The sequence below is a fragment of the Scyliorhinus torazame genome, chromosome 10 (genome assembly GCF_047496885.1).
Source record: "Scyliorhinus torazame isolate Kashiwa2021f chromosome 10, sScyTor2.1, whole genome shotgun sequence".
NCBI lineage: Eukaryota > Metazoa > Chordata > Chondrichthyes > Carcharhiniformes > Scyliorhinidae > Scyliorhinus > Scyliorhinus torazame.
In genome coordinates this window covers 2,204,182-2,228,776 of record NC_092716.1, presented here as the reverse complement: position 1 = coordinate 2,228,776, position 24,595 = coordinate 2,204,182, and the positions used below count along the sequence as shown (strand labels likewise).

At 45.8% G+C, this 24,595-nt stretch overlaps 1 protein-coding gene across 8 annotated transcripts in view; it reads right to left on the bottom strand.

Moving 5' to 3' along the window:
• The window catches only part of zc3h18 (zinc finger CCCH-type containing 18), a 319,920-nt gene that overhangs the window by 167,781 nt on the left and 127,544 nt on the right, over window positions 1-24,595 (bottom strand). For all 8 annotated transcript variants that reach the window (XM_072517731.1, XM_072517738.1, XM_072517736.1 and 5 more), the window contains 2 exons: window positions 22,666-22,777; window positions 13,302-13,576 (listed from right to left, as the gene is read on the bottom strand). In XM_072517731.1, coding sequence (XP_072373832.1) covers window positions 13,302-13,576; window positions 22,666-22,777 — 387 coding nt within the window. The remainder of the gene's footprint in view (window positions 1-13,301; window positions 13,577-22,665; window positions 22,778-24,595) is intronic.

Genomic DNA, 24,595 nt, shown 5'->3' with positions numbered 1-24,595 from the left:
AGACGTCACAGATCACACTCTGATAGACCTATACAGTCACAGGTCACACTCTGATATACCTATACAGTCACAGATCACACACTGATAACCGTCACAGATCACACTCTGATACAGCTAAACAGTCGCAGATCTCACTCTGATACACTTATACAGTCGCAGATCACACTTTGATACACCTATACAATCGCACATCACACTCTGAAACACCTATACCGTCGCAGATCACACTCTGATACACCTCTACAGTCATAGATCACACTCTGAGACACCTATACAGTCGCACTCTGCACCGAATTACCTCACTGCACCAAATTACCAAGTTCCAATTTCCACTCTGGATGCGTCTCACTCACTCAGGATGTGTCTCCTTCACCTGAGGATCCAGCTCACTTTGACCCGAAAGTTGGCCGCTAAGTCAATGATAAACCTCGCCCCCCGCCCCCACCCCCCCCTCCCCTCTCTGAAGCCACCACATACCCGAAGACATGCGTTCAAACCACCAAAACGGCTGAAGAGAGAAACCCTACATGGCTTACATGAGAGTAAATGGTGCAGATTCTGGGTTAGCTGGTCGGGGGCGAATGCTTCCCAAAACCCCCAAAGTGGACAGGGTCCACAGGTCGCTCCAGCAGAAGCCCAAGGCAGGAGAACCGCGGGCCATTATCGCCAAACACCACTCGTTTCAGAACAAGGAGCGGATCTTGATCTGGATATGAAACACATGGTCCTGCGTGTGGGACGAGCACACGGTCAGTGTATACCAGAACATTGAAGCCGACCTAGCCAAGTGCCGTGCCGAGTTTAATGGGGCCAAAACAGCTGTATTTAAGAGCAAGGTATGGTTCAGGATGCTATACCCGGCCAAACTGTGGGTGACCTACCAAAAGAAAGAGCATTATTTCATTATCCGGGAGAAGCGGAGGAGTTCATCCGCAAGAATGCGCTGAGAAAGCAGCAAATGTAATGGGTACAAACGAACCATTGCTTATTTTAATTTAGAGTACCCAATTTCCCCCCCCCCCCCCAATTAAGGGGCAATTTTAGCATCGCCAATTCAACTACCTTGCACATCTTTGGGCTGTGAGGACGAGACCCACGCAGACATGGGGAGAAGTGACCGGGGGAAGAGCTCACCAGGATTGAACCCGGGACCTCAGCACCTTGGGGCAGCAGTGCTAACCACTGCACAACGTGCTGCCCTTAACGTACCATTGTTAACCATGCATTTACTTCACATTAGCGCAAACGCATGTCCAGGAGAGGGTGGGGGGAACAGAAGAGGAAGAGGAAGAGGAAGAAAGAGGACAGAAGGGTTCCAGGAAGGAAAGGAGGGGGTGCATAAGACCTCTGGTGACAACAGGTTGCACATAGCGACGGCTGGAACAAAGGTATCAATGATGGCCACCTTTGATGGTCCCCAAACAAACGGAAGCCCGAGAGCAGGGTCACCTCCACATGGTGAGTATGGCTGATCCCTCAGGGGGAGGGGGGGGGGTGGGGGGAAACAAAAAACCGCATCAAAATAGTCACCGAGATCACCAGGGGACTTAACGGCCCGGTGAAATGATCCAGGGCCTTCGCCCATCTGAAAAGCCTGAGGGCCAACATAATCTTCCTCCTCAAGAAGGACCAACTGAGGGTAAGAAAGAGCTGGATAGGACAGACCTATCAAGCGTGCTACAGGACAGGGGTTGGAGGGTGGTCATAATGTTTACTAAGAGGACGACATTCACAGTGACAAAGACAATGAAGGATCCGGGGGGGACGGTATGTCATAATTAGCGGTGTCCTAGAAGGGGCACCAGTGGTGTTGGTTAATATGTATGCCCCCAACTGGGACAATGCAGACTTCATGAAAAAGCCCGTGGCGGGGGGGGGGGGGGGGGGGGGGGGGGGGGGGGGGGGCTGCATTTTCAGAGTTTCGTATTAATAATAATAATATTCACTTATTGTCACAAGTAGGCTTCAATGAAGTTACTGTGAAAAGCCCCTAGTCGCCACATTTCGGCGCTTGTTCGGGGAGGTCGGTACGGGAATTGAACCTGCGCTGCTGGCCTTGTTCTGCATTACAAGCCAGCTGTTTAGCCCACTGTGCTGAGCTTAGGGCCGAGGCAGTTGAAAGCCTGAGGGCCACCAATGGTGGAGCAATGAAAATTGGGAATGTGCAAACTCTGAGGGTTGTAGGGTGCAGCAAGTTAAAACAGAATTCAGGACAGGCAAAACCACTTATCAAAAATCACGGATGAGAATTTTTGATGGGCTAGTAATGTGGGTCTGTGATCACTGGGGTGATAGGTGAACAGAATTGGTGTATTTTCAGGATACAGGTCGCATTCTGGATGAGCTAAAATTTCCAGAGGTAGGATTCTTTCATGAGACCACTGGAGTCTAGAGGCACCAAAGGCACCGATAAGGATTTCAGCTGCCGATGTGTTGAGGCAGGAGCAGGGACAGGGTTTCTAAGCGGAAGCAGGTGGCCTTAGTAATGGAAAGGAAGGGGGGGGTCAGAAGTTCCGGTCAGGGTCATATATGACAGCAAGGTTGCAAATGGAGTGATTCAGCCTGGGTCCTCAGTAACCCAGGAGCTGGATCCTCAGTAACTCAGGAGCTGGATCCTCAGTAACTCAGGAGCTGGATCCTCAGTATCTCAGGAGTTGGATCCTCAGTAACCCAGGAGCTGGTTCCTCAGTAACCCAGGAGCTGGATCCTCAGTAACCCAGGAGCTGGATCCTCAGTAACTCAGGAGCTGGATCCTCAGTATCTCAGGAGTTGGATCCTCAGTATCTCAGGAGTTGGATCCTCAGTAACCCAGGAGCTGGATCCTCAGTATCTCAGGAGTTGGATCCTCAGTAACCCAGGAGCTGGATCCTCAGTAACCCAGGAGCTGGATCCTCAGTAACTCAGGAGCTGGATCCTCAGTAACTCAGGAGCTGGATCCTCAGTAACTCAGGAGCTGGATCCTCAGTAACTCAGGAGCTGGATCCTCAGTAACTCAGGAGCTGGATCCTCAGTAACTCAGGAGCTGGATCCTCAGTATGCCAGGAGCTGGGTGGAGTTGGTGGCTTTGGAACAAAGTTTGAAATGGGCTTTGAAGGCAACGACTTTGGTCTTCTCAATATAACTGGAGAAAATGTCTGCTTATCCAAGACAAGCAACATGACAAATCAGAGACAGTGATCAAGAGGTCTGAGGTAGAGCTGGGTGTCATCGGTATACAGGTGAAACCACAGACTGTATTTTCAGAAAATGTCACTGAAGCGAAGCAAGTACGTGTGAGATTGCAGGGGTTGGGGTGTATGTGTGAGGGAGAGAAAGAGGGTAAGGAGGAATGATTAGAGGAGAATGGAGTGGTCACCCATCTCAATGGCTGCATAGTTCAAGAAGGATATGATAGGCTAATATAACATGTGGACAGTCACTTCCTATAAAGATTAGATCTAGTGTGCTTATTTAAATTAAGTTCCAAGTTGCAACAGGAGCCAGATCTTCAGCATTCACCGGGGAATTCCTGCTAATGCTCGAATGTCCTAATCTAACTCAGCTGGCAATGTGCCAAGAGATCTTTCCCACTCCATTTATTTTTAACTTTTCTGCACGATTAGGTCATGGCTTAAAATAGTCTTTCTATTTATAGATCTGTGGGGCTATTTTTCCAACCCATTCAATCTTGGTAACACAATCAGCTCTATTTCAATGCATACAACTAATGATTCTAAACCAAACACAATATTTTTCAACTTTCTGAAAAACATGTCCCAACGTGCAAACAATTTCAGCCTTGCTCTTTGTGAATGTTCTTCCCCACAGAGATCAATAACAGCTTTCATCTCTACCTTTATAACACAGAAGAATGTCCAATGTAGTTACACAGAGTAACAAGATAAAGAATAATTCCCAATTCAAGGCAGTAGGAAGCGCTTGGTCACAGGTGTGTTTAAAGGACTATTACAAACACACTGCATGTATATGTATCCCATCATCCTTATGGTGTGCCCATCTTTCCCACAACACGATGTCTAAATCTATCCAATCAAATTTTTACCCGAGGCACTTGACGACATTAGTCAACTTGATAAAGTACATCGTCTGTGGTGCACCAGCCCTCCTTCTCTTTAAGCCCTGGACACGGATTTAAGGCATTTGGCAAAAGAAGCAGAGGTGACAGGAGGGAAAACTTTGTTCCGTAGCAAGTGGTTATTATCTGGAATGCACTGACTGAAAGCGCTGCAGGGGCAAGTTCAACTGTGGATTTCAAGAAGGAACTGGAATGCAAAATATTTACAGGGCTACTGGGAAAAGGCAAATGAGCAGGACTAGTCAGGCAGCTCTTACAGAAAGCCAAAAAGGAAAAAAATGAAAATCGCTTATTGTCACAAGTAGGCTTCAAATGAAGTTACTGCGAAACAATCTGAATGGCCTCCTGCTGGGGTTTAGCCATTCTACGATTTTCTTCATTTGGACATTGGTGGAACCATTATCTGCAGCTGCCACCCCTCCCATTAACTCAGTACCATCACCACCATACTTTAGAACATCGAACATACAGTGCAGAAGGAGACCATTCAGCCCATCGAGTCTGCACCGACCCACTTAAGCCTTCACTTCCACCCTATCCCCGTAACCCAATAACCCCCTCCTAACCTTTTTGGTCACTAAGGGCAACTTATCATGGCCAATCCACCTAATCTGCACGTCTTTGGACTGTGGGAGGACACTGGAGCACCCGGAGGAAACCCACGCAGACACGGGAGAACGTGCAGACTCCGCACAGACAGTGACCAGCGGGGAATCGAACCTGGGACCCTGCCGCTGTGAAGCCAGTGCTATCCACTTGTGCTACCGTGCTGCCCCTCATACTGCTCACAACCATGCCATTTTAACTGATCCCAAGCTACATGTCCCAGATAATAAATAATAATAATTATTGGCTGGGTGCTCAGCCTTTCCCTTTATCCTTCCCTTTACAAGGATCACTTCCAACCAGGTCCCCGAAGAAGGAATGCACAAGGTGAGAAACACCAGCACTCGTGCTCTAAGGGAGCCCTGGCTCATTGGCCAGGTAACTTGGCCATCAGGATGGTCTAGGCACCAGATTGGCTACTTTGGATACTGTCATACTGGTTAGTGTCCAAAGCAATCAATCTGGGCTCAGACCATCCTCATTGACAGATCAATCAGCCAATAATAATAATTATTTTTTATTATTCATTTATGGGATCTGGGTGTCGCTGGCTAGGCCAGCATTTATTGCCTGACCCAAGTTGCCATTCAGAAGATGGTGGTGAGCTGCCTTCTTGAACCGCTGCAGTCCCAATTATTGTACGAAGTCTTACAACACCAGGTTAAAGTCCAACATGTTTGTTTCGATGTCACTAGCTTTCGGAGCGCTGCTCCTTCCTCAGGTGAATGAAGAGCTATGTTCCAGGAACACATATATAGACAAATTCAAAGATGCCAAGCAATGGTTGGAATGCGACCATTAGCAGGTGATTAAATCTTTACAGATCCAGAGATGGGGTAACCCCAGGTTAAAGAGGTGTGAATTGTATCAAGCCAGGACAGTTGGTAGGATTTCGCAGGCCAGATGGTGGGGGATGAATGTAATGCGACATGAATCCCAGGTCCCAGTTGAGGCCGCACTCGTGTGCGGAACTTGGCTATAAGCTTCTGCTCGGCGATTCTGCGTTGCCGCGCGTCCTGAAGGCCGCCTTGGAGAACGCTTACCCGGAGATCAGAGGCTGAATGCCCTTGACTGCTGAAGTGTTCCCCGACTGGAAGGGAACATTCCTGCCTGGTGATTGTTGCGCGATGTCCGTTCATTCGTTGTCGCAGCGTCTGCATGGTCTCGCCAATGTACCACGCTTCGGGACATCCTTTCCTACAGCGTATGAGATAGACAACGTTGGCTGAGTCGCACGAGTATGTACCGCGTACCTGGTGGGTGGTGTTCTCACATGCAATAGTGGTATCCATGTCGATGATCTGGCACGTCTTGCAGAGATTGCCATGGCAGGGTTGTGTGGTGTCGTGGTCACTGTTCTGAAGACTGGGTAGTTTGCTGCAAACAATGGTTTGTTTGAGGTTGCGCGGTTGTTTGAAGGCAAGTAGTGGGGGTGTGGGGATGACCTTGGCAAGATGTTCATCGTCATCAATGACGTGTTGAAGGCTGTGAAGAAGATGACGTAGTTTCTCCGCTCCGGGGAAGTACTGGACGACGAAGGGTTGTGTCCCATGTTTGTCTTCTGAGGAGGTTGGTGCGGTTTTTCGCTGTGGCGCGTTGGAACTGTCGATCGATGAGTCGAGTGCCATATCCCGTTCGTACGAGGGCATCTTTCAACGTCTGTAGATGTCTGTTACGCTCTCCTCGTCTGAGCAGATCCTGTGTATACGGAGCGCTTGTCCATAGGGGATGGCTTTGTATTATTGTGATTGTGAAGATTCCCCAGTCCCTCCTCTCTTGATAACCTCATGGACTGTAATGGGTGGCAGGGTGGCACAGTGGTTAGCACTGCTGTCTCAGAGCGCCAGGGTCCCAGGTTCAGTTCCAACCTTGGGGACTGTGCCGACTTTGCACATGCTCCTATGTCTGTGTGGGTCTCCTCCCACAGTCCAAAGATGTGCAGGTTAGGTGGATTGGCCATGATAAATTGCCCTTAGTGTCCACGAGTTAGGTGGGTTATGGGGTTACAGCAATTGGGCGGGGGAGTGGGCCTAAGTAGAGTGCTCTTCCGGAGGGTCGGTACAGACTCAATGGGCCGAATGACCTCCTTTTGCACTGTAGGGATTTTATGATTCCATGTTTGGATGTTATTGGATGCTGCTGCCTTGACACTTCAGACCTGGTTGGAAGATGCTGGAAGTACATGTGAGAGTGAGTGTAAATGTGCGCAAGAACGAGTGAACGCAAAGGCGAGGAGTGCAAAAGCACGTCTCAATTACGAGAGTGAGTACCAGTGTTAGAGAATGGCAGTGATTTTGAGAGTGAACGAAAGCATGCAAGAATAGAATTTAGAACCGTAGCATTCCTACAGTGCAGCGAGGTGGCACGGTTAGCACTGCTGCCTCACGGTACCGAGGACCCAGGTCCCATCCCGGCTCCGGATCAGTGTGTGGAGTTTGCACATTCTCCCAGTGTCTGCATGGGTTTCACACCCACAACCCAAAGATGTGCAGTAGGTGGATTGGCCATGCTAAATTGCCCCCTAATTGGGGGGAAAAAATGAATTGGATACTTTAAATTTATTATTTCCTTAAATTCCTACAGTGTAGAATGAGGCCATTTGGCCAGTGAGAGAAAGAATGAGTGTGAGAGTGAGCAAGTGAAAGTGCGAGAGTGAGAGTTTGAGAGACAGTGTGAGAGCGAGAGCGCTGTACTTAGCTCTATTTTATGCTCCACACTGGGGCAACATGGTAGCACAGTGGTTAGCACAGTTGCTTCACAGCTCCAGGTCCCAGGTTCAATTCCCAGCTTGGGTCACTGTCTGTGTGGAGTCTGCACGTTCTCCCCGTGTCTACGTGGGTTTCTTCCGGGTGCTCTGGTTTCCTCCCACAGTCCAAAGATGTGCCGGTTAGGTGGATTGTGGATTAGCCACGCTAAATTGCCCGGAGTGCCGAAAAAGATTAGGTGGGATTAAGGGGATAGGATGGAGTCGTGGACTTAAGTAGGGTGCTCTTTCAAAGGGTCGGTGCACACGATGGGCCGAATGGCCTCGTTCTGCACTGTAAATTTTATGATCCTATGATTTGTAAGAGTGAGTATTTCCAATTTAAAATGAGAAAATACTTATCATTCAATGCAAAGTGTAATTTATGTGGTAACAAAAGTTGTGTGGTTGGAAATACCATATTATTGCAGGTGAATTGATTGGTGCTCATCTACTGGAGGGTTTTGGCATTTTAAAACTTGAAACTGAAACCAGGAGTCATGTGCCAATAGAATCTGTCACTATTAGTTCAAGACATTTGCACAAAGGATTGTTGTTTGCAGTGCTCATCGTGCATGTTGCGGTCCAGACACTGCATGGAACAGGTTCAAATAAGCAGAGTTGCTTGCATAATATGATCGTCCAGGTTGTGTGTAATTGCCAAGCTTTCGATGACCTTCATAAATAGAAGCTTTGATTAGAAATTTTGCTAAACCTATGTAAAACCATGCGTGTTGTGCAGGTGTACGCGCATGTAATGTGCACAGTGTGTGTGCAGACAGTGTGCGTGCGTTTGTGCACTGAGCGTGCACGCGGGCAGTGTTGTGTGTGCGCATCAGTGCCCATCTCTATCTTTGCACCTGCCTATTTGATTCCAAGCAGACAGGATGGGATGTCAATTTCCATAGAAAGCCCCCACAAACTGCACAGATACATGTGTTATTGTTTTGTTTTGGTTGGGGTGGTTGACGGAGGAATATTGATTAGAACACCAGCAATCTCCCCTTGTCTTCAAATAATGATTGTACAAGCTATCTTGTTCACCTGAACAGGAAACGTAATATCTCTCTGAAGATTAGCATCTTCAGACAGTGCAACGAATAAAAACGTCAAAAAAATAAAAATAGCACATGCTTAGTACTGCACTTGAAGATAAGAACATAAGAACTAGGAACAGGAGTAGGCCACTTGGCCCCTCGAGCCTGCTCCAGCATTCAATGAGATCATGGCTGATCTTTTGTGGACTCAGCTCCACTTTCCGGCCCGAACACCATAACCCTTAATCCCTTTATTCTTCAAAAAACTATATATCTTTATCTTAAAAACATTTAATGAAGGAGCCTCAACTGCTTCACTGGGCAAGGAATTCCATAGATTCACAACCCTTTGGGTGAAGAAGTTCCTCCTAAACTCAGTCCTAAATCTACTTCCCCTTATTTTGAGGCTATACCCCCTAGTTCTGCTTTCACCCGCCAGTGGAAACAACCTGCCCGCATCTATCCTATCTATTCCCTTCATAATTTTATATGTTTCTATAAGATCCCCCCTCATCCTTCTAAGTTCCAACGAGTACAGTCCCAGTCTACTCAACCTCTCCTCGTAATCGAACCCCTTCAGCTCTGGGATTAACCTAGTGAATCTCCTCTGCACACCCTCCAGCGCCAGTACGTCCTTTCTCAGGTAAGGAGAGCAAAACTGAACACAATACTCCAGGCGTGGCCTCACTAATACCTTATACAATTGCTGCATAACCTCCCTAGTCTTAAACTCCATCCGTCTAGCAATGAAGGATAAAATCATTATATAATACGTGTTCAAGTCCTGGAGCTGGCCTCAAGATGGTGACCTTCTGACTCAAAGTCAAATGTGCCCCCACTGAACATTGCCAAAATGTTCAATTTAATATTCTAGTATTTGCAGTTTTTAAAAATCAACACCAGTATTAAATCAAAATACTGCAGGCGCGGGGGGGGGGGGAAGGATTGACAGAACAGAGTGAATGTGTCAAGTCCCATGGCTCCGTGTCACATTATTTCTCTTTCCAGACGCTGCCACAACTATTGAGTTTTTTCAGCATTTTGTGTTTTCATTTGAAAATCGACAGCGTTGCTGGATGTCTCTGAGCAGGTACAAAAAACAGACGGTAGCAGTGGAAGGGCGTTTTTCCGAATGGAATTCTGTAACTAGTGGTGTCCCGCAGGGATCAGTTCTGGGACCTCTGCTCTTTGTAATATATATAAATGACTTGGAAGAGAACATAGCGGGTCTGATTAGCAAGTTAGCTGATTAGCGGATGATGCAGGATAGTGATGATGATCGTCAGTGAATACAACAGGATATAGATAGGCTGCAAAATTGGGCAGAGAAATGGCAGATGGCAGATGGAATTTAACCCGGACAAATGTGAGGTGATGAATTTTGGTAGATCCAATTCAGGTGGGAGCTATAAAATAAATGGCAGAACCATCAGGAGCATAGAGACACAGAGAGATCTGGGCGTGCAGGTCCACAGATCCTTAAAAGTGGCCGTAACAGGTGGAAAGGGTGATGAAGAAAGCATATGGCATGCTTGCCTTCATAGGACGGGGTATTGAATATAAAAGCTCGAACATTATGTTACAATTATATAGAACGTTGGTTAGGCCACATTTGGAATTACTGTGTTCAATTCTGGTCACCGCATTACCAGAAGGACGTGGAGGCTTTGGAGAGAGTACAGAAAAGGTTTACCAAGATGTTGCCTGGTATGGAGGGGATTAGCAATGAGGAGAGATTGAATAAACTGGGATTGTTCTCCTTAGAGAGACGGAGGCTGAGGGGCGACCTGATAGAAGTTTATAAAATTATATGGGGTATAACAGTTGAAAGCTTTTTCCCAGGGCGGAAATGACAATTACAAGGGGGGCACAAGTTCAAGGTGAGGGGGGAATAGGTTCAGTGGAGATGTGCGGGGGAAGTGTTTTACACAGAGGGTGGTGGTGGCCTGGAATACACTGCCAAGTGAGGTGGTTGAGGCAGATGTGTTAGCGACCTTTAAGACTTATCTGGATAGGCACATGAAAGGCGGGGTATAGAAGGATACAGGCAGTTGATCTAGATAGGACAAGTGATCGGCACAGGCTTGGAGGGCCGAAGGGCCTGTTCCTCTGCTGTATTGTTCTTTGTTCTTGTTGGTAATTCCCGTAACAGCCTCCCCGAACAGGCGCCGGAATGTGCCGACTAGGGGCTTTTCACAGTAACTTCATTTGAAGCCTACTTGTGACAATAAGCGATTTTCATTTCATTTCATTAATTAATTAGATGCACCCCCTTTACTACCTGTATTGCTGGTGGACATATTCAGCCTGTGACTGCTCCTTGCATTTTCAGCAAACGTTGCAGTCATTCTCAGACAGTTAGCACTGGGCTCTGACAACCTTTGATATTCGCAACTGGCATTTTATAGGGGCATTAAATCAGCAACAATGAAAGTCATTGAATGAAATCACAAGGACAAGTTACTATAACGTGCAATTATAGCAGCGATTACATAATTCGTACACAAATAAATAATTCCATTACTGCCTGAGGAGCGTATTCTGCTGCAGTGCACTGACACCAAAAGTATGACGTTGGGTATAGAGGGATATGGGGCAAATGGGACAGCTTAACGGTTAAAAACTGGGCGGCATTGACAAGTTGAACCGAAGGGCGTGTTTCCATGCTGCAAACCTCTGACTCTTTTGCAACATGTATTTTCCATGCTGATAGTGTATTTTGTTTGTTAAAAATGAAAATGCTTTCCTAAAAATATATTTTTACACAAAAGATATTGAAGAAGAAAAGTGTAGACTGCAAAAAACCATCAATGGACTAGTAAAATGGGAGGAAGTGGATCTTCCTTTATCAGCTGGAGAACAGAATATAAGAGCAGGGGGGTTATGTTAGAACTGTCTAAAACACTGTTCGGCCATATCCAGATTATCGTAAACACGTGGTCACCACATTATAAGGATACCATCTCACTAGATTGGTGATAGGTCCCAGAGCAAGCGGTGAAATTTCATAATTAAGATCTATACACAACTCACTTCCTCTTCATTCTTGTACTTGATGACTTAATAAATACCTGGAAAAAATCTCAATCAGGCCACTAAAGTGTGGATTAAGGAGATAACCAGAAAATTGAACTGAGCTTAATGGCACCAGTTCCCAATTAAAGACAGGGAGTTAAAGAAGGGCATCACTACAGTCAGTGATAATAATACTTAATGACAAAAAACACGGCAGCGCAGCCAGATACAAATTCTATGATTAGTGGTTAGCCCAAGGGTACCTGTGCACAATCCTACCTTCATCTCTGAATGGAAAATACATTAAACAGCTAAATGAATTGCTGTCCTGAACTGTTAAACGGATGAAATTCAGCTAACAGTGACTCATGCCAGGATTTGCTTGTTCAAGGCAATGAAAATCTCGCCACACGACTAGCTGAGCTATTTTTCAACTATCGTCAAAAACACAATTACACGCAAGTGTATAAATCTGCGTGAGACACACGCGTTTATGAGCACACTTGCATTCTTGCAGTGGCTACAGATGGTTGAAGGGCACAGTTCCACACGGTTTCAGCAGCCATTCCATGCATGGGCTATGACAGTTAGGGGCAACAAATTATTGATGTTTGCGTTGGGTTGGGGGCAAAGGATCATAGCACAATAGAAATGATACAACACAGAGGGGGATAATTCAGCCCATCTTATCCATGCCAATCCAAAGACAACCAGGTTCCTTTCTCATCCCACCTTCCTGCACAGGGCCTGTAGTCCTGACGTTTACAGCACTTAAGGTGCAGATCCAGGTACTTTTTAAAAGAGTTTAGGGTCTCTGCCTCCACCAGCAAAGGAAAATTCCAGACACTCACCACCCCCTGCATAAAAAGGTTTTTCCTCATGTCACCGACAATCCTTTTGCCACTTAAATCGAACCTATATTTTTTGAACTCTCTGCCAAGGGAACCAGGTTCCTCCTGTCTACTCTATCTCTACCCCTCACAATTTTGTATATCTCAATCATGTCATCCCTCAGCCTTCTCTGTTCCAAGGAAAACAACCCCAGCCTCTCCAATCTCTCCTCGTAGTTACAATTCTTCAGCCCTGGGAACATTCTAGTAAATCTTCGCTGCACTCCCTCCAAACATCGAGGGCCGTAAGGGCCTGTCCTGTGCTGTACTGTTCTATGTTCTAATTTAGTGTGGCCAGTCGACCTACTCTACACTCTTTTGGGTTGAGGGGGCAAAACCTACGCAAACACGGGGAGAACATGCAAACTCCACATGGGGGTTGGGATCAAACCAGGGACTTCCAACGGCGTGAGACAGCAATGCTAACCACTGTGCCACCGTGCTGCCCCAACCACTCTGACCTGACCTCAAGGGGAAACAACCAGACCTTACTTTTACGCACCACACTGTGCATGTACCATCAAGGTATCAAGAGTGTCCAGGGGGATCTATATTAATGACATACAGCTAGATACATTTTGCGCAATAGTTTCAGACAATGTTCTGGATTAACAAAGCAAAATAGGTGCAGTTGCTGTTAGTCACAACACTTTCCCCTAGTCACCAGATCCTACAGTTTCACAGGCAAAAATAAAATGAGGTAATCAAAGGTAACAGTTCCTCTGAGAGGGTGAAGGAAAGCTACATACACATCATTTGACAACGGGTCATCTGGACTCGAAACGTTAGCTCTTTTCTCCCCCTACAGATGCTGCCAGACCAGCTGAGATTTTCCAGCATTTTCTTTTTGGTATCATATTACTGTCATTGATGTGATCAATGCCGTCATAAAAGCTATAGGGCTCAAGTGGCCAAAACTGTGAACAACTGCTTACCTTGCTGGAGGCGGTGATCTTTGCTTTGGTTTTTCCTTCTCTCGTTCTCGATCTTTTTGTGCTCTATCCTTTTCTTCTCGCTTTGCGCGTTCTCTCTCCCACTCTTCTTTTCTCCGCTGCCGTTCTTTGTCACGTTCACGCTCTCTATCCCGCTCTCTTTCTCGTATCCTGTTTCCTCGTTCTCTTTCTCTTTCCCTTTCTCTCTCGCGCTGTTCTCGGTGTCTGTCACGTTCTCTTTCTCGTTCTCTTTCTCGTTCTCTTTCCCTCTCCCTTTCCTAGGAAGGATACAAAAAAAAAAAGATTTATTGTGTCCATCCTTAAAGCAGCATTACTATATCTCTCATCCCAGTTGATTCAGTGGGTAGCAACACCACCACCAATTATAGCGCTGCATCAATTCACACAGAACAAAACAAAATAGATGATCACAGATTCCATTCTCAAGTCTGTGTTGCGCTAGATTATTTTAGCTGGGTCAGCAAATAGGTCTCCAGTTATAGGATGCGTGTCGCTGACCACTGCTGAAGAGTGTGTGGCGATCACGAGGGAAGAATTAATCAGGCTGAGCAGGGTAATGACTTTCTGGCTATAGAAAGACCATAGACTTCGGAAAGAGGAATGCAGGAAAGAACAAAGAAAATTACAGCACAGGAACAGGCCCTTCGGCCCTCCCAGCCTGCGCCGATCCAGATCCTTTATCTAAACCTGTCGCCTATTTTCCAAGGATCTACTTCCCTATGTTCCCCGCCCGTTCATATGTCTGTCTAGATGCATCTTAAATGATGCTATCGTGCCCGCCTCTACCACCTCCGCTGGCAAAGCGTTCCAGGCACCCACCACCCTCTGCGTAAAAAACTTTCCACGCACATCTCCCTTAAACTTTCCCCCTCTCACCTTGAAATTGTGACCCCTTGTAATTGACACCCCCACTCTTGGAAAAAGCTTGTTGCTATCCACCGTGTCCATACCTCTCAATTTTGTAGACCTCAATCAGGTCCCCCCTCAACCTCCATCTTTCCAACGAAAACAATCCTAATCTACTCAACCTTTCTTCATAGCTAGCACCCTCCATACCAGGCAACATCCTGGTGAACCTCCTCTGCACCCTCTCTAAAGCATCCACCTCCTTCTGGTAATGTGGCGACCAGAACTGCACGCAGTATTCCAAATGTGGCCTAACCAAAGTCCTATACAACTGTAACATGACCTGCTGACTCTTGTGCTCAATACTATTTCGTCCCTCGCTTCCCTCAGTAACCTGGGATAGATCCCATCTGGACCTGGGGACTTGTCCACCTTAATGCCTTTTAGAATACCCAAAACCTCCCCCTTCCTTATGACCTAGAGTATTTAAACATCCATCCCTAACCTCAACATCCGGCATGTCCCTCTCCTTGGTGAATACCGATGCAAAGTACTCATTCAGAATCTCACCCATTTCCTCTGACTCCACACATAAATCCTTCTTTTGTCTTTGAGTGGGCCAATCCTTTCTCTAGTTACGCTCTTGCTCCTTATATATGAATAAAAGGCTTTGGGATTTTCCTTAACCCTGTTAGCCAAAGATATTTCAGTGGTAGGGAAATTACTGGAGAGAATTCTTCGAGACAGGATATACTCCCATTTGGAAGCAAATGGACGTATTAGTGAGAGGCAGCATGGTTTTGTGAAGGGGAGGTCGTGTCTCACTAACTTGATAGAGTTTTTCGAAGAGGTCACAAAGATGATTGATGCAGGTCGGGCAGTGGATGTTGTCTGTATGGACTTTTGTAAGGCCTTTGACAAGGTCCCTCATGGCAGACTGGTACAAAAGGTGAAGTCACACGGGATCGGGGTGAGCTGGCAAGATGGATACAGAACTGGCTAGGTCATAGAAGGCAGAGAGTAGCAATAGAAGGGTGCTTTTCTGATTGGAGGGCTGTGACCAGTGGTGTTCCACAGGGATCAGTGCTGGGACCTTTGCTGTTTGTAGTATATATAAATGATTTGGAGGAAAATGTAACTGGTCTGATTAGTAAGTTTGCAGACGACACAAAGGTTAGTGGAATTGCGGATAGCGATGAGGACTGTCAGAGGATACAGCAGGATTTAGATTGTTTGGAGACTTGGGCGGAGAGATGGCAGGTGGAGTTTAATCCGGACAAATGTGAGGTAACGCATTTTGGAAGGTCTAATGCAGGTAGGGAATATACAGTCAATGGTAGAACCCTCAAGAGTATTGAAAGTCAGAGAGATCTAGGTGTACAGGTCCACAGGTCACTGAAAGGGGCAACACAAGTGGAGAAGGTAGTCAAGAAGGCATACGGCATGCTTGCCTTCATTGGCCAGGGCATTGAGTATAAGAATTGGCAAGTCATGTTGCAGCTGTACAGAACATTAGTTAGGCCACACTTGGAGTATAGTGTTCAATTCTGGTCGCCACACTACCAGAAGGATGTGGAGGCTTTAGAGAGGGTGCAGAAGAGATTTACCAGAATGTTGCCTGGTATGGAGGGCATTAGCTATGAGGAGCGGTTGAATAAACTCGGTTTGTTCTCACTGGAACAACGGGGGTTGAGGGGTGACCTGATAGAGGTCTACAAAATTATGAGGGGCATAGACAGAGTGGATAGTCAGAGGCTTTTCCCCAGGGTAGAGGGGTCAATTACTGGGGGGCATAGGTTTAAGGTGAGAGACGCAAGGTTTAGAGTAGATGTACGAGGCAAGTTTTGTTGTTTTTTTTACACAGAGGGTAGTGGGTGCCTGGAACTCGCTACCGGAGGTGGTGGAAGCAGTAACGATAGTGACGTTTAAGGGGCATCTTGACAAATACATGAATAGGATGGGAATAAAGGGATACAGACCCAGGAAGTATAGAAGATTGTAGTTTAGTCGGGCAGCATGGTCGGCACGGCCTTGGAGGGCCGAAGGGCCTGTTCCTGTGCTGTACAGTTCTTTGTTCTTTGTTTGACCCCTTTTAGCCCTCTTTATTGCGCGTTTGAGATTTGTCCTACTTTCCCAATATTCCTCCAAAGCTTCATCATTTTATGTCGCCTAGATCTTATGTATGCTTCCTTTTTCATCTTAGCTAGTCTCACAATTCCACCCATCATCCATGGTTCCCCAATCTTGCCATTTCTATCCCTCATTTTCACAGGGACTTGTCTGTCCTGCACTCTAATCAACCTTTCCTTAAACGACTCCCACATTTCAAATGTGGATTTACCAATAAACAGCTGCTCCCAATCCACATTCCCTAGCTCCTGATGAATTTTGTTATACTTGGCCTTTCCCCAATTTAGCACTCTTCCTTTAGGACCACTCTCGTCTTTGTCTATGAGTATTGTAAAACTTACGGAATTGTGATCGCTATTCCCAAAGTAAGCACCGACTGAAACTTCAACTACCTGGCCGGGATCATTCCCCAATACCAGGTCCAGTATGGCCCCTTCCCGAGTTGGACTATTTACATACTGCTCTAAAAAAAACTCTCCTGGATGCTCCTTACAAATTCTGCTCCATCTACACCTCCAACACTACACGAGTCCCATTCAATGTTGGGGAAGTTAAAATCTCCCATCACGACCACCCTATTGCTCCTACATTTTTCTATAATCTGTCTACATATTTGTACCTCTACTTAACGCTCAGGGAAGCCTGTAGTAATGTCCCAACAATGTTACTGCACCCTTCCTATTTCTTAGCTCTACCCATATTGCCTCAGTGCTCGAATTCTCCATCGTGCCCTCCTTAATCACAGCTGCGATATCGTCTCTGACCAGTAATCCAACTCCTCCACCCTTTTACCTCCCTCTCTATCCCTCCTGAAGTATCTATATCCTTGGGATATTTGGTTGCCAGTCTTGCCCTTCCCTCAACCAAGTCTCAGTAATACCAATAACATCATATTCCCAGGTACTAATCCAAGCCCTAAGTTCATCTGCCTTACCTGCTACACTTCTCGCATTGAAACAAATGCATCTCAGACCACCTGTCCCTGTGCGTTCATCATCTCTTCCCTGTCTACTCTTCCCCTTAGTCACAATGAGTTTATTCTCTAGTACCTTACTGGCTTTAGTTGCTGCCTCTTTACTGACCTCTAACTTCCTAATCTGGTTCCCATCCCCCTGCCACATTAGTTTAAAACCTCCCCAACAGTGTTAGCAAAAGCACCACCTAGGACGTTGGTTCCAGTCCTGCCCAGGTGTAGACCATCCGATTTGTAATGGTCCCACCGCCCCCCAGAACTGGTTCCAATGTCCCAAAAATCTGAACCCCTCCCTCCAGCACCATCTCTCAAGCCACGTATTCATTCTGACTATTCTTGAATTTCTACTCTGACTGTCTCGTGGCACTGGTAGCAATCCTGAGTTACTATCAAAACTGAGGAGGATAAAGTTGAAAAAAAGGGTTTATTTCACTTCAGGATTCATTCAGGAAACTGATTTCTCAATAGTACTGCATTGTGCAATATTTTCCATGCCTGGGTAATTATTAGTGGGTATTGCAAGGGCTGCTTGAAGTGTAAAACTTTCCTGCAGCTTTGCACAATTGGGAGGGGGCGTGGCAGGTGAGGTCTTTCACTCCAAACACAATCCCAGATTAACTCATTACAACAGCTTTTGAGTGGCTTCTGAGTGCTCATGTAGCATCTTTCAAAATGAACTAATAGCCGAAGATGCTGTCATCTTTCTCAGTTACAGATCAGGATGGGATGTCAGCAGGAGAACAGGAATGAAGGCAGCAAAGAACAGTTTTGCAGATGTCGGAAATCTGACACAAAAGCAGAACTGCTGGAAACACTAATCAGGTCAGGGCACATTGCAGAAGTTTATGTTTATCATAGAATTTACAGTGCAGAAGGAGGCCATTCAGCCCATCGAGTCTGCACCAGCTCTTGGAAAGAGCACCCTACCCAAGGTCAACACCTCCACCCTATCCCCATAACCCAGTAACCCCACCCAACACTAAGGGCAATTTATCAGGGCCAATCCACCTAACCCGCATATCTTTGGACTGTGGGAGGAAACCGGAGCACCCGGAGGAAACCCACGCAGACACGGGGAGGATGTGCAGACTCCGCACAGACAGTGACCCAAGCCGGGAATCGAACCTGGGACCCTGGAGCTGTGAAGCAATTATGCTAATCACCATGCTACCGTGCTGCCCCTGATGAAGGTGTGAAGCCTTCATCAGAACTGGAGGATATTACCTACGGACATGTTGAAGATGCAGAGGACAAAGGCGACACGCTTACACAGTAGAAGTCAAAAGCAAAGTGTAGATGTTGGAAATTTGAAATTATAACAGAAAATGCTGCAAATACTCAAGCAGGACAGAAAGCATGTGTGGAGAGAAACAGAGTTAATGTTTCAGGTCTGTGACTTTGCTGATGTTTCAATGAGAGGTTACAGTCCTGAAAAGTGAACTCCTTTTTCTCGCCAAGTTGCTTCCAAACTCTCATTATTTCCAGCCTTTTTGTTTTTATTATATACAATAGAATTTAATATATTAGATGACAGGAATGATATAGGCATGAGACAATAGGAGGTATAATGAAATAAATAAGAAATGAGACAGTGTGTGTCGCTCAAAGAATGGTGAATAAGCAAGTCCAAGTAAAGCAGGAAAACGGACAAAGTAGAAGTGGGATCCGGTGACCCTCGAGCCTGATAAGAGGAGAAAGCAGGTCGACAGCATGAATGTAAACTATCCCCTCTCCATTTTTCACCTTTTCCTGCCTGTGTTCCAGCCACCCTTTTTCCAATTCCCTTTTCCACATCCTTCACCTGTAATATCTCCTAGTTTGGACAAATGTACACTCAGTTACCGCACATGTGCTACATGTACCTGACCTGCTACGTATATCCAGGAATTAAAATAGTCTACTTTCATTCATTCAAAGGTAGGTTTATGCATTGAAAATGTTGAATTGAATGAGAAGTACTCTGGGATGTAGTTTAAGTGGCTCTAGAAATAGTGGATGCATTGGCGGTAATCTTCCAGGATTTTGGGGCAGCACGGTAGCATTGTGGATAGCACAATTACTTCACAGCTCCAGGGTCCCAGGTTCGATTCCGGCTTGGGTCACTGTCTGTGCGGAGTCTGCACATCCTCCCCGTGTGTGCGTGGGTTTCCTCCGGGTGCTCCGGTTTCCTCCCACAGTCCAAAGATATGCAGGTTAGGTGGATTGGCCATGATAAATCGCCCTTAGTGTCCAAAATTGCCCTTAGGGTTGGGTGGGGTTACTGGGTTGTGGGGATGGGGTGGAGATGTGGACCTTGAGTGGGGTGCTCTTTCCAAGAGCCGGTGCAGACTCGATGGGCCGAATGGCCTCCTTCTGCACTGTAAATTCTATGATAATCTATGATAATCTATGAATGTGCAGTGTAGGTGGATTGGCCACGCTAAATTGCTCTTAATTGGGAAAATGCTTGGGTACGCCAAGTTTATTTTTAAATCTTCCAGGATTCTATAGACCATGGAACAGTTTCTGCAGATTGGAGGGTAGCTAATGTAACTCCACTATTTAAAAAGCAGAGAGAAAACAGGGAATGAAAGACCAGTAAGCCTGACTTTGGTCGTGGGGAAAATTCTAGAATCCATTATCAAAGATTTTCTAGCAGAGCACTTCGAAAATAGTAATAGGATCGGACAGTCAGCATGGATTTATGAAGGGAAAATCATGCTTGACAAATCTCCTGGAATTCTTTGAGGATGTAACTAGTAGAGCTGATGAGAGGGAGCCAGTGGCTGTTTATTTGAACTTTCAGAAGGCTTTCGACAAAGTCCCATATAAGTGATAAGTAAAATTAAAGCTCATGGAATTGGGGCAGTGTATCGAGATGGATAGAAAATTGGTTGGCAGACAGGAAACAAAGGGTAGGAATTCGCGGGTCTTTTTCAAATTGGCAGGCAGTGACTAGTGGGGTACTGCAAGAATCGGTGCTCAGACACCAGTTATTCACAATATATTAATTTAGACGAGGGAACAAAATGCAATATCTCCAATTTTGCACATGACACCAAGTTGGATGGGAGGATAAGCTGTGAGGAGGATGCAGAGATCCTTTCAGTGTGATTTGCAAGTTGAGTGAGTGGGCAAATGAATGGCAGATGCTGTATAATTTGGATAAATGCGAGGTTATCCACTTTGGTAGCAAAATTGAGAAGTCAGACTATTATCTGAATGGCCATAAACTAGGAGGGGGAAATGTGCAATGAGACCTGGGTGTCCTTGTACATCAGTCACTGAAGGTAAGCATGCAGGTGCAGCAGGTGGTAAAGGTGGCAAATGGTATGTTGGCCTTCATTGCGAGAGGATTCGAGTACGGGAGCAGGAATGTCTTACTGCAATTATACTGGGCCTTGGTGAGGCCACACCTGGAATATTGTGTGTAGTTTTGGTCTCCTTATCGGAGGAAGGATGTTCTTGCTCTCAAGGGAGAGCAGCGAAGGTTTACCAGACTGATTCCTGGGATGCCGGGATTGACATATGAGGAGAGATCGAGTCGGAGGATGTTCTTGTTCTCGAGGGAGAGCAGCGAAGGTTTACCAGTCTGTTTCCTGGGATCAGGTTTGACATATGAGGAGAGATCGAGTCGGTTAGGATTATATTCGCTGGAGTTTAGAATGAGGGAGGATCTCATAGAAACCTGTAAAATTATAACAGAACTGGGCAGGGTAGATGCAGGAAGGATGTTCCTGATGGTGGGTGTGTCCAGAACCAGAGGTCACAGTCTGAGGATACGTGGTAGACCATTTAGGACAGAGATGAGGAAATATTCCTTCACCCAGAGAGTGGTGAGCCTGTGAAATTCGTTAGCACAGGAATTAGTTGCCCTTAGAAGCAGTTAGATATAATTGGGACAAAGAGGATCAAAGGATATGGGGGGAAGGCACGATTAGGTTATTGAGTTGGATGATCAGCCATGATCACAATGAATGGCGGAGCAGGCTTGAAGGGCCGAATGGCCTCCCCCCACTTTCTATGTTTCTATTAATATCAATAAAATGGTAGAGAACTTTGTTACATTTTTACGTATTGTGAAATAGACTGAAAGTTCATAGATTTCATAGAAGTTACAGTGCAGGAGGAGGCCATTCGGCCCATCGAGCCTGCACCGGCCCCTGGAAAGAGCATTCCCCTTAAGCCCACACCTCCAGCCTATCCCCGTAACCCAACCTAACGTTTTTGGGCACTATGGGCAATTTATCATGGCCAATCCACCTAACCTGCACATCTTTGGACTGTGGGAGGAAACTGGAGCACCCAGAGGAAACCCACGCAGACACGGGGAGAACGTGCAGACTTCCCACAGTGACCCAAGCCGGGAATCAAACCTGGGACCCTGGAGCTGTGAAGCAATTGTGCTAATCACTATGCTACCGTGCTGCAGAACGAACAACATGGGCTGGCTGGGTAAAGGGCTGGTTTCTGTGCTCAAATATGTATGTTCTCCCATGTAAAATGAGGTCACACCAACAAAGAAAACTCTTTTCCATGGTGTTAACAGAAAACAGAAATTCAATTCTCATTTATTATTATAGTTTATTCATACAGAAATCAGCACCTTCCTCAATGTATTAGTGAGCAAACAGCTTTCAGGACAGAAAGAAAATGTTACACTTTCTGTTTAAATACCTTGACATCAATCGAGCTCAGATTAGCAATGACAGTGGAAATCTTGGTAGGCACAGATCCCATCAGATGCCCAACCCTTAATAGAGTGGCTACAATGTCAGGTTGGGGGCTGGTTTAGCACAGGGCTAAAGAGTTGGCTTTTAAAGCAGACCAAGGCAGGCCAGCAGCATGGTTCAATTCCCGTACCAGCCTCCCGAACAGGCGCCGGAATGTGGTGACTAGGGGCTTTTCACAGTAACTTCATTTGAAGCCTACTTGTGACAATAAGCGATTTTCATTTCAATTAGAGAACTCAGTTAGGGACAAGCAAAGCTCGATTCCACTAGCTGCAAGCAGTTCAGATCTAGATACGATTTTGAACAAAAAAAAGCATATAGAGTCATGGACATTACTAAGAGGCACAAAAGCAAGGAGGTTATGCTAAACCTTTATAAAACACTGGTTAGGCTACCGAAACTCTATTATTCTGTGATTCTTTGAACCATGTTTGAATTAATGGAGAAACAGAGAAAAGGGAAAAAGCTCTGGCCTTCTTATTGCAGCTGGTTATGCAGACCAATTCCCAAAGTAGCCTGCCCACCTCAGAGGGCAGCCTCCTCGCACAGGTTAATTTCCATTGTCAGCAGTTTCACTCAATTTCACAGCAGGAACTGATTGTGAAAAGAAGGATCTGAATGAACAAGAAATCACCAGAGTTGGGTAATACTTAATGAAGTAGATGTTATGTCTCAAAAAGCTTACCCGAAAATGATAGTCTGCCTCTGTCCACTGGACTCTGAAGTTCTCGTATTGTCCACCACGCCAGTACCGTTCAACTTCATGTTCGTAGTAGGGAGTTATATAGGGGTCAGGCCTAAAGGCCAAGAAAGAAAAACATTCCTTAAGCTTGTGTACTCAAATTTCCATTCCATCTTGCGTGAGACAGGAGTAGTTACAACACACCAACAGAAAGGTGACTTTAGTTACTCTGTGGTTACCTCCTTCGAGACTGCTCACCTCTCAATATGATCATGGGTGATCCTCTATCATTAAGCCATACACCCATGGTCTCCCATACCCTTGATGGTTTTAGAGTCTAGAAATCTTCCTATTTCCTTCTTGAATATATTCAGTGACTTGAGCTCCACAGCTTTCTGTGGTAGAGAATTCCACAGATTCACAGATTGAAGACGTTTCTCCACCTCCTCAGTCCTAAATGGGCCACCTCGCTCCCTGAGACTGTGGCCCATTGTACAGCTGCAGTAAGACATCCTAGCTCCTGTACTCAAATCCTCTTGCAATGAAGGCCAACGTGCAATTTACCTTCTTCACTGCTTGCTGCAACTGCATGCTTGCTTTCAGTGACTGGTGTACTAGGATACCCAAGACCCTCTGTACGTTAACATTATCCAATCTATCACTATTTAAACAATACTCTGCCATTCTGTTTCTTCATCCAAAGTGGATAACTTCACATTTATCCACGTTATACTGCATCTGTCCATGTATCTGCCCACTCACTCAATTTGTCTAAATCACCTTGAAGCCTATTAACTTCCTCCTCATCACACATATTTCCACCAAGTTTCGTGTCAACAACAAACTTGGAAATATTACATTTGGCTCCCTCATCCAAATCATGATTGTGAATAACTGGGGCCCAAACACTGATCCCCGGTACTCCACTAGTCACCGCCTGTAACTCTGAAAAAGACCCATTTATTCCTGCTCTCGGTTTCCTATCTGCTAACCAATTCCCAGTCCCTGTTGATGTATTGCCCCCAATCCCATGTGCTTTCATTTGTACTCTAACTTGTGGGACTTTATCAAACGTTTTCTGAAAATCCAAATACACCAAATCCACTGGTTTACCTCTTTCTATTCTACTAGTTATGTTCTCAAAAAACTCCAGTAGGTTTGTCAAACACTGTTCCCCTCTCATGGCAGCTGCCAGTTCAGGCTGGGTTGAAAACCTGTTGTTCAGGGCTTCGATGCAATTCGATGATGATGGGGTTAGGGCAGCAGCTGCCACAAATAATACAGCTGAAATTGGGAAGCTGTTCCATGGAGAATCATGGATAGCACTTCACATCCCAACATTTGACAGCACAACTTATTCCCTTGAGCCACTAGTTCAGTGCAAATGGGTCATCTTTATTATAGTACCCCTGACAAGAGAGAATCCTCTGGTTATTTCTTGTGTAGTCATTATTACATTAGCGTGCTCAATCGCCATGCCTGCGAGAGGTGGTTAATTCCTGCTGGAGTGCCAAGGGTGGTGATTTGGAAAAAGCACATGGTATATGATAGAGATGCAGCAGATTGGCATTTTAAGCAGAAGGACTGGAAGAATCTGGTTTTATGATTGAAAAGCAGAACTTAACAATCAAGAATGAAATGAGCACACCTGCCTATCCAAATCAATGTCACCTACACTGGCACTTTCACAGTGAAATGGGCAGGAGGGAGGTCAGGCTTTGTAAGCCCATTCACTTCTATAACTCTAACTTATTCGGAGTAAAACTGAAGAATAAATCATCATCCTACTTAAAAAGCAGCTCAATAGGGATGGGTTAATCCTGTGGATTAGGTTTGCTTTACTTCTTGGACCAGGATATGAACTGACTCCCTTTGCCAGTTGTTCAAGGTCTTGCATCCTTATTTATTCACCGAGGTCAGTTTTTAATGCCAT